This window comes from Uranotaenia lowii, unplaced genomic scaffold, assembly GCF_029784155.1.
Source record: "Uranotaenia lowii strain MFRU-FL unplaced genomic scaffold, ASM2978415v1 HiC_scaffold_273, whole genome shotgun sequence".
Lineage (NCBI taxonomy): Eukaryota > Metazoa > Arthropoda > Insecta > Diptera > Culicidae > Uranotaenia > Uranotaenia lowii.
This window is the reverse complement of record NW_026598172.1, coordinates 21,164-32,109: the sequence shown is the minus strand read 5'-3', so window position 1 is coordinate 32,109 and position 10,946 is coordinate 21,164. Positions and strand designations below refer to the sequence as shown.

General features: G+C 43.1%; 1 protein-coding gene across 1 annotated transcript; it reads left to right on the top strand.

The window, feature by feature from the left end:
- The first annotated feature begins 2,442 nt into the window (after window positions 1-2,442).
- On the top strand, window positions 2,443-3,459 carry LOC129759798 (uncharacterized protein K02A2.6-like). Its single transcript, XM_055757321.1, has one exon. It carries the CDS (start codon window positions 2,443-2,445, stop codon window positions 3,457-3,459), a length of 1,017 nt encoding a protein of 338 aa, XP_055613296.1.
- The last annotated feature ends 7,487 nt before the right edge of the window (window positions 3,460-10,946 follow it).

Sequence of the window (10,946 nt, the reverse complement as noted above, 5' to 3'; positions counted from 1 at the left end):
TAAGAACAGATATGAAGACGAGTAGGCGTTGGCTTGTACAGGGTGGCAACGTGAAAGTGATATACTTTGTTTATTTCACTAAACTCAAACCAGTGTTTCTTTCTCTTCGGGATCGATTTCAATATCATCTACAAGAAGTAAAATTACAAACTAAGTGAGTACTTGAGTTCAAAATTTTCACCTAGGTGTTTGATAACGACCCGTAGGCGACACCTTTCGCCGATCCGTGACCCGAAATTTCATACCCGAAATAAATTGGTCGTCTCTCTAAACCCCCATGTGCATAGTTTCATCTAAATCCCATACATAATTACGAACGACAATATAACGAAAACAATGAAACATCAATATGGACGATCCTTTTCCAACCCCGAATTCTTGAAATTTTAGCTCGACCCTTAAAACTCGCGAATACAAAATTACATTTACATCCAATACATTATTCCGATAATCTTATATATAAAAATGAAGGCATTTTCTTTGTAACAACATCACGTATGAATGGTCGGTCGGAATGAAGTGAAATTTGGTATCCGAGGGTTTTTTGAGTCAAAGATGGTTTGTATAATAGTTTCAAGAATCTCACTTTTTATGGAAGGTGGTCCCAATACAAATTCAACTTTATTTGTTACAATTTCCATAAGAATCTATTCGCGAGCACGATGCAGTTAAGGACGTGTAGATGAAATTAAACATTTATTACGATTTATACTTTAGAAGGTAAAACGAAGTTTACCGGGTCAGCTAGTATCGCATAAACAGTGAAAAGTTAATATGGACGACCCCTTTGGCCAACCCCTGACCCAAAATTTGAAACCAGACACCAAATTCCCATCCCAATCCCATACATAAAACTCCAATGCATAAATTTTTATCTCAATCACACGTTTAATAAAGTTCAAAATTATCACTGAACAAACGAATCAATTACTGAACAAGTTTTCAATGATAACTAATTTTGCTTGTAGACGGCAGTACGGGGTAGGAAAATTATTGTTTGTTTTTTCGCATTTTTATTAAAAAACGTAAACGAAATAGATTTGGATCAAGTTGAGTGTAAAGACGTCATATACTACCCCCATAACAAAGCACGACTGTCTCCTCATTAATTTTTATCTTTTTTTTTTTAACAAAACGTAAACAATGTCAACATTTCGACTTCCGTGCCCACTTCTCCACCACGCTTACTTTGTGTAGCGCTGGTAAAAAAGAAAGTTTTTCTGATAGAAAAAAAAACAGTTAATATTCCAAAAAAATGATGGGCAAAATAAAGTTTCTGTTGCCACAGTAGGCATCGACTTATGCTACCGTGGATACCAAATCAACAAGTTAAAATTACTCATTCTTCGTCAGGCCCACGTGCTAGTAACACGCTACTCAATTGTTCTATTAAAAGTAATAAATTAGTAATCAGTTGTCTACAAATCCAAGTATTGTTTCAATATACAAAGAAATACTTCATTGGCGACGACGAGTAATCACCCACGCAATCAAGATGGCAACAACTCAAGAAGTTTTCCAGACTATCATGCGGCAGAATCAGCAGATGGCGGAGCAGAACGCTAGGCTCATGCAGATACTGGAGCGAATCGGCATTCAAGAAGGTTCAGTTCTCCCAAGTCCAGCAGCCCGGAATTCATAATTGAATCTCTGGCCTCCAACATCCGTAAATTCATCTACGATCCGGAAAACGGTCTTGTCTTCGACCGTTGGTACCGGAAGTATGAAGATCTTTTCCTACGAGACGGCGCTAAATTGGACGATGCAGTAAAAGTTCGCCTTCTTCTTCGAAGCCTCAGCGTAAACGTCCATGAGAAGTACGTCAATTTCGTCCTTCCAAAGCACCCCCGTGAGTTTTCCTTCGAAGAAACTGTCATCAAACTCAAGGAACTCTTCAGTACCCGGATTTCGCTCTTCAGTAAACGCTACAAGTGCTTTCAACTGCGGAAAAACGAATCATGGGCTCTAGCACTGCTGTGCTATGACTTCGAGATCCAGTATGTGTCCACATCTCAGTTTGGCTACGCAGACGTCCTTTCCCGCCTAATCGACAAACACTCAAAACCAGACGAAGAGTTTGTCATTGCATCGGTCCAGCTGGAAGAAGATGTGGAGATCCCGCTTCAAGAAGCCATCAGTTCGGTTCCCATCACATTCAAAATGGTAACCAACGCAACACTCAAGTGCCCCGTTCTTCAGCAAGTCAGTCAATTTATCGAAAACGTTTGGCCATCAAACATCTCCGAAATTGTTAACCCAGCAGTGAAGCCATTTTTCCCCCATCGTGATGCTCTCTCAATCATCAAGAACTGCATCATGATGTCGAATCGGTTAGTCATCCCAGAATTCTACCATCAACGGATTCTGAAATAACTTCACCGAGGTCATCCGGGAATGGAACGGATGAAAGCCCTAGCCCGAAGTCACGTTCACTGGCCGAAAATGGACGACGACATCTCAACGTTTGTGAGGAAATGTGAAATGTGTGCTGTTCATGCCAAATCTCATCCGAAGACTCCTCCTCAACCGTGGCCAGCAACACATTCTTCTTGGGAGATCTGCACAATCAAATCAGCAACATCATCGGCAGTCATCGAGTTCCTGGATGAATTGTTCGCTCGTTTTGGGATTCCATCAACAATTGTTTCCGACAATGGCACCCAATTCATTTCGAAACAATTCAAAAATTTCTGCGGGAAGAACGGTATTCAACATCTGCGGATTTCGCCTTATCATCCACAATCAAACGGTCAGGCTGAAAGGTTCGTGGATTCCCTCAAGAGGTCTTTGATGAAAATCAACGACTGGCAAAACATCCACGAATCCCTTCAAACGTTCCTGCAAGTATACCGATCAACTCCAAGTCGTGTCCTGAATGGTTCCACTCCAGCTGAGCTCATGATTGGCAGAAAAATCAGAACTATTCTGAATCTTCTGGATCATGACCAACCGACACATCCGAAAGCAGATCAGGGACCACGACCACACAAACTAACAACTGTTGTTGCGGTGTATGCCAAACTATACCGCAACAATTCGTCTTGGAAGTGGGTTCCTGGAAAGATTGAAGTGATTGGCAAAGTTAACTTCAACATCCTATTGGAAGAGCATCATGGCAGGCGGAAGCTGATACGTTCACACGTCGACCAGGTCAAGCTTCGGTATCCGGGTGATGCAAGTACTTCGGAGAGGCAGCCTACACCATTGAACATATTGGTCGATATGTTTGGACTTCAAGCCCGGTCAAGCCAACCATCTTCAACATCAAATGTTCCAGAACCTGAAGAAGATGATCCACAACCACCAGTTGGAGAATCAACTTTGGTCGATGTCGATGTTAGCATGGAAGACCAAAACGATTCTTTTGTTTCCCTCGAAGATGAACCAACACCTAGACGTCCCCAGAGAAACATAAGGCTGCCTGAGAGATTGAACTCTTACCTGGTGTCCTGGAAATAAGGAGGGAGATATGTTACCACAGTAGGCATCGACTTATGCTACCCTGGACACCAAATCAACAAGTGAAAATTATTCATTCTTCGCCAGGCCCACGTGCTAGTAACACGCTACTCAATTGTTCTATTAAAAGTAATAAATTAGTAATTAGTTGTCTACAAATTCAAGTATTGTTTCAACATATAAAGAAATACTTCAGTTTCCAACTCAAAAATCAATATAATTTCGATTGCCCCGATTAGCCCTTCGAATTTGTTTGTTTTGTGTATTTTGACGTTTCATAAACAACTTGGCTTGGCTCTGGAGTATTCAAACAGGTGTCTACATTTGAATAAGTTGTAAAATATGGAGAACGCAAAAATTTCTGGTTCCATTCCGTTGTCCATCCGCAAACTTGTTCGTTGTTCGTGATGTCAATAACGGTCAAACGGACCGAGAAGTGGCCAAGCTCTACGAAATCATCAAGACAGCGGTATCAAAATCATGAAGAAGTAAAAAACGTTCGGATCGGTGGTGGATCGCCCGGAAAAGGACTGAAGCCCAAGACAGATGCCAGAACGGTCAAGAAAATCATTTTTGAGGCGAAGAAAAATCCAAAAATTACGATCCGGCAGATACAGGAAGAGCTCCAACTTTCGGTATCGCGTCGTACTATCCGTCGCCGCATCTATGCGAAGGAGTACCATAGCGAGATCATAGTGAAAAGGCTTTTCATCATCCAGGTGAACAAGGCTAAGCGGCTCAAGTTCGCCAAGGAACACGCCAATAAACCGCTCAAATACTGGAAAACAGTGTTGTGGACCGACGAATCCAAATTCGAGCTATTCAACCGGAAGAAGCGGGATCGTGTGTGGCGCAAGTCGGGTGAGGAGCTCCAAGACTGCAAAATCCAAGGAACAGTCAAGCACGGAGGAGGTAACGTGATGGTGTGGGGGTGCTTTTCTTGGGGTGGGGTGGGTAGTTTGATAAAAATTGACGGAATCATGAGTTATATTGCAATATCCTGCGGGAAAACCTCGAGGTATCCCTTATCAAGACGGGCCTCAAAGAGCGCTTCATTTTCCAGCAGGATAACGATCCGAAGCATACGGCCAAGCTGACGAAGTCATTTTTCCGTTCGTGCCGCATCAAACCCCTTGAATAGCCCCCACAAAGTCCTGATCTGAACCCCATCGAAAATCTGTGGGCCGTCTTCGATGCTCGGATTGATAAGACTGGTGTGACAAATAAAAATACTTATTTTGATGCCCTGGAGCGTGCGCAACCTTGTTGAAAGTATGCCAAAGCGCTTGCAGAAGGTGTTGAAGGCTAAAGGAGGCCATACCTATTATTGAATCGTTCTTGTTTGCCTTCAGTTTGATTTATTTGAAGCTGTACTGATCTGAACACTTTATTTTGCCCCTGTTTTATTTGGAATATTAACTGTTTTGTTTTTTCTATCAGAAAAAATTTCTTTTTAAACAGTGCAACATTAACAAAACTTGAAAATAAAATGATAAATAATATTTTAAAAATAATTACGATGTGTTTTTGTTGAATTTTAACCAGAAAAATAAAAAAAAATGGAAAAAAAATAATTTGGATACATTATTCTGTCCCTCACTGCAAACGCCCTGGGCTAGCCTATCGCAACCTGTATACATATCTCAGGTGGCGATGGAAATCCCGGGCTAAGTGTTAGTAAAATTTTTGTTTGTAAACATTGTAACCATGACAATTCGTGACGTCAGTTGCATTTTCAATCAAACAACCATCATCGCTGTACCAGCGAAAACTAGAGAAAAAAATCATTGCCAACTGCTGTTTACGATTCTCGCCTAGGATACATAAACATCCTGGCAAGAGACGTAGGCTTTGTTTACCTTTTTACTTTTTTAATAACGTGTTCTGGAATAGTGTGCGTGTTTGTTCGTCACCTTTCTTTGTACCTCATTGATCCGAGATGGCGAAAACAGTGAAACTTCATCGTTCAGAACGTGCGCGTTCAAACAATTCTAGCGTAACATTTAAAAAGGGCGAAACTAGCAGTTAGCTCGAAACAAGAAAAACGCGTTTGAAAATTCGGAACACCTATTCAAATCCTATTTATAAAATCGACCACTTTTTATTCAACAAATTCAAAAAATGTGCATTATATTCACTTATTGTTTGATGGTTATCAAGAACTTTAACTTTTTTCACGCAATTACAGAGATTATCGAGTTTCGCCCTATTATTGTTTTTGATTTTAGTTACGCCTGCAAGTTTCGCCCAATTGATCGGCCGTTTTTGTTTTGGTTTTGAAGTTACGCCCATTCACCCAACACGCCAAAACTAATTAGGCCGTTTTGTCACACACGGTCAACTCAGTTACGCCTTTTGGCTCTACACGAATAGAAAAATTCACTCCATTTTGAAAAGACGTAACTTCACGTTCCAACGAAAATTCATCAACAGGAAGTTTCGCCCAATTGAATTTTATCAATTTTTTTAAAGTTTTAAGTAATTTTAAGGTGAAACCGCGTTTGATAGGTAAAGTGCAACTGCGTGCATTCGGAATGACTGTTAACTCGATTTGTTTACATTTAGCAGTTTCGTCCTTTTGAAATGTTACGCTAGAATTATAGTCTGCTTTTTCATAAACGACACGTCCGTTACGGCATGTACAACGTCTTGGAATTCTTAGACTACAACCTCGTAACCGGCCCAACAGTTGAGGTATCTAACGAACATGGACAAACGTGTCTGGAAGCCACAAACCAGTGCTCGGCACAAAAACGCTAATCCGCTAATCGCTATAGTTAGTCCGATTACTTGTTGTTAGCGGTTTAATTTTGCGCTAAATTTTGATTGAGCTAGCGAATTAAAAAGTTACGCTATTTTTTGGTTCCGCTAAATGAAAAACGCTAACTTCCATTTACTTGTTTCAAATTCACAAATTATTACTGATGGAAGTAGACTTTTTGTCATTTGACAAGTAAAAGAGACATCGGACATCATTCTTACACCAATATGCGTTCCAAGTGAAAATGGACACTTCGAATGGTCTCAGGGCAGAAGTGGCTCATACAGATCAACATTCTCAGACAAACAATTCAATAAATATTGTTAAACAGTATTAAACTTGTTGAAACTTACGGTTTTCCTTGGTAGCAGCAAGCAGCAACTTCTGCTGCCACGAGCAGAACCAAAACAGTTTGTTTTGGTTCCGCATGCTTTGAGTCAATTCGCAATTGAAACAATAGCGGTGATGATTGATGATGACAGCTGATGATGGTAAACACGGTATAAATGTTTACATCATCACACGGTTAAGCGAGACAACACAAATTGGGTTCGTGGTAACTCACCAGTGTTGCCAGATATTCTGAGTGGTTAGCTCAGAATATCACACGAAAATGAGAAAACTAATAAGTGAGGATATCACTTCAGTGAATATTGTAAATAGCTATCGCTTATGTTATAAGTAGTTCTTTAAGGACTTGACGAACAAAATGAATAAAGATTAACTCTATTCCACCACTGAAACCTGAGTTTTTCAACAGGTTATGGGCCCAGATACGTCTGGATTTTTGGAAATACGAGTTAGTGAGAGGGGTACTCTCAAGTTTACCAGACTTGCGGTTAGCAAGTGCTTCAGCAGCCAGCGCAGAAGGACCAGCCAGGTCGAGGAGCCAGCCACCAGCCAGAGGACCACCCAAGAGGGCCAGCCAGCTGATGTTGGACCAACCAGCGCCGAGACGAGCCAACCTAGGGTCCCCGAGCCAGCGGAGATGGACCAGCCAGGGCAGAGGCCAGGCAGCCAAGAGTCCAGGAGGTATCGCCAGAGCCCGGGGAGGTTCGCGGATTGAGAGGGTTACTCTCGATGCCGTCACGAGCCACGTTGCGGTTAGCAAGCGTGAGCTCACGACCGACGGCCGGGAGGAGTCCCAGGATCCGCAACCGAGATGGTACAGCGCGAAGGTCGGTATATCCACCCCGGAAACATTGGGTGGAGCTGACAGCCGAGAGGGTTACTCTCGTGCTGTGGTTGTGCGCTGTGGTCAGCAGTTATGAGCTGATCCAATCGCAGAAAACCACCAGCGCAGCTGATCGTCAGCGCAGAGGCCACGAGATGCTTCAGGTCAGCCAGAAGGTGCCACTGAAGTTCGAGGCCGGGAAGTCGGGTTCCGAGAGGGTAACTCTCGATGCCGACACGAACCGCGCTGCGGTTAGCAGCATGGTTTCATTTCCGACGGCAAGGAGGAGTTTCAGGATCCGCAATTGGGCTGCGCAGGGGAGGAAAGGTCCAGCTGCAGCAACACGCCGGATTAATTGGGTGGTGCTAATAGCCGAGAGGGTTACTCTCGTGCTCTTGTTGTGCGCTGTGGTCAGAAGTTTTGAACTGATCCAAGCGCAGAGGATCACCAGCGTAGAGAATCGGCAGTGCAGAGGCCAGGAGATACTCCAGGTCAGCCAGAAGGTGCCAATGGAGTTCGAGGCATGGAAGTCGGGTTCCGAGAGGGTTACTCTCGATGCCGACACAAACCGCGCTGCGGTAAGCAGCGTGAGTTTATTTCCGACGGCCGGGAGGAGGACTCTCGGGATCTGTAACCAGGATTGGTCAGGTCCGAATGCTCCAGATGGAGGATTAGCCCGTATCGGAGATTGGAAGAAGCTGTTTGCCGAGAGGGTTACTCTCGTGATATGGAGCTACGCTGCGATCAGTACGCGTGAGCTTATCCAAGCTTACAGAAGGATTTTTCTGTGGCTTTGGCGGAGATGTTTTGGGCGACGGTTAGTTGCCAAATACTTCAGCACTATATTCGATCCAGATGGGTCGCATGTAGCTGAACGTTGCCCTCCGGTTTTAAGGAGCGCTCGAAGCGTTAAAGCAACGGAGCGGAAAGCCATGAAGCTGCAAGTCGAGACGATTATTCTCGTGCTTAGTAGCTGCGCTGCGGTTAGTATGCGCAAGCTTGTTTCCGGCGGATGGTTAATGTTTCGGGTGCTTCGAAGGAGATGGTTTCAGCGACGGTTAGTCGCTAGCGAAGTCAACCAGTTCTTTCTGCGGATTCCTGCCGAGAGTGCAGATTCGCGAAGTCATCGCGAAATGAAGGCTTTGAGAGGGAACGCGAAGAAAACGGCAAGAGGTTGTTTATCTGGGGTTACCAGAAAACAACGTTCGAGAAAGCAATATGCTTTTCGTTCGCGTGCTGGGGTTATCAGCCACCGGAATCAACGAATCATCGGTTCCGGTGCCAGTCAGCATATGGCGCGAGACGAGAGCGACTACGAGAGTAGCGATGGCGAAGATGGCGATGATGATCAAGATTCCGTCAATCCCGAATCGGCCCAGAGACGCAGTCAGCGAAGAGGAGAAGCTAATCAACGCTACGTGGCTAACGTAGCAGCTGATGATGAGGAAGAGCAACTTCGAATCGTCAGTAAGCTCGAGGGCCAAAGGGACTTTTTTTCCGGAAGATCACCGCAGCCATGAAAGGAACAAGATTCAGGCTGAACGAAGTGAGGTTATCACTGAGGAGCCGTTCAACGATTTGATCGGTTGTTTGCAGTTTTCGAAGCCGAAAATCAGAGCTGCGGTTAGCGTACTAACAACTATCAAGCAGCCCTGAATGAGAGCGAGATTTGGGAAGCGGTTAGCTTAACCCATGTTACAGGAAACCCATTCTGTTTCTCGTACAAATGGGTCTTCACAGCTATCGAAAATCCCTGGAGAAGTACGCGTCATGGAGGCGGTTGGCTTACCCTAGGTCACAGGTTTCGTGACATGATCGTTCACTGGACGAAGATGAACGATGGTGAGGTTATCACCGAAAAGCCGTTCAAAGAGTTAATCGGTGGTTCGCAGTATCTGGCGATATCATCGAGACCAGTTATTTGTGCAGCGGTTAGCGCACTATGCCAATACCAGGCCAGTCTGGCCACTAACGAGGCCTGCAGCGTATTCTGCGATACCATCGACGTATGACCGTTATGGCGTTGGTATACCGCAGAAACGCGAACACGGACCCACTTACGGGAAATCTAATTTCGTGGTCAACGAAACGACAGCAGACGGTCAGTCTGGCATCGACCGAAGCTGAGATAGGAGCCCTTTGCCATGCGGTCAAGGAAGGTTTGTGGTTAACGAACTTCCTTGGTGAATTGGGTGTGGTTAGCACTCCTTTCAAGTTAATGGAGGACAACATCCCTTGCATCCAGTATCTGGAAGAGGCGCGGACTCATCAGCGGATGAAGCATCTGGACGTGAAGTATGCTTTCATCAGAGACATCATAAGAAGCGGTCAGCTATCTTTGCGACACATCTCTACTGAGGATCAGCCAGCTGATGCGTTCACGAAGGCGTTACCAAGGGCGAGGCACATGAAGCTGTTCAGCATTCTCAATCTGCGAATTGAGGGGAGGTGTTGAAACTTACGGTTTTCCTTGGTAGCAGCAAGCAGCAACTTCTGCTGCCACGAGCAGAACCAAAACAGTTTGTTTTGGTTCCGCATGCTTTGAGTCAATTCGCAATTGAAACAATAGCGGTGATGATTGATGATGACAGCTGATGATGGTAAACACGGTTTAAATGTTTACATCATCACACGGTTAAGCGAGACAACACAAATTGGGTTCGTGGTAACTCACCAGTGTTGCCAGATATTCTGAGTGGTTAGCTCAGAATATCACACGAAAATGAGAAAACTAATAAGTGAGGATATCACTTCAGTGAATATTGTAAATAGCTATCTCTTATGTTATAAGTAGTTCTTTAAGGACTTGACGAACAAAATGAATAAAGATTAACTCTATTCCACCACTGAAACCTGCGTTTTTCAACAAAACTATTTTAATCATAATTTATATAATTCAAAGCTAGAAGGTCAATTTTTAGATACTGTTTTTTGCTTGCAAAAGTACAGTAAACGGCCTACTTGATCAATATTTTACATGACTTTGGCATGATCGTCCACATGCGGTGATTTGTTGAAATGAGCTTTTTAGGTTAATCGATGGAATTTCAAAAGCTTTTCCAAATTTCTAAGTTTTTTTAGATCTCAGATTACTATCTCACACGGCAAGTCTCGAATAATAAATACTGGAAAAATCCGCTTTTTACAACTTTTTTAAGTGGATGAGATATTTACATTTCACAAAGCAGTTTTTACAAGTATTTCAAACCAGGTAAAATAAAAATAAGATAATATAAATAAGAATAAGATCACTATAGAATGAATTGACATATTTATTTCATTTAGTTTTTTAGATACACGTTTGGCAATGCTCCTATCATGAAAATTTTGCATTACTATTTTGAAAGTTTGAAAAAAAGTGAAACCTGGTTAAAGATTTTTAAACAGACTGGGCACAAAAAATAATCTGCACTATGTTTGTAAAGTATTTGAGCATAATCCATAATCCATAATCCATGCTGTTGCCATCCTGTTTACGTTATTGTTTATCAACAGTTAGCTATTAGCGCTTTAAGCTTGAAGCGATACATTTTTTCGCTCATTTAGCGGTTT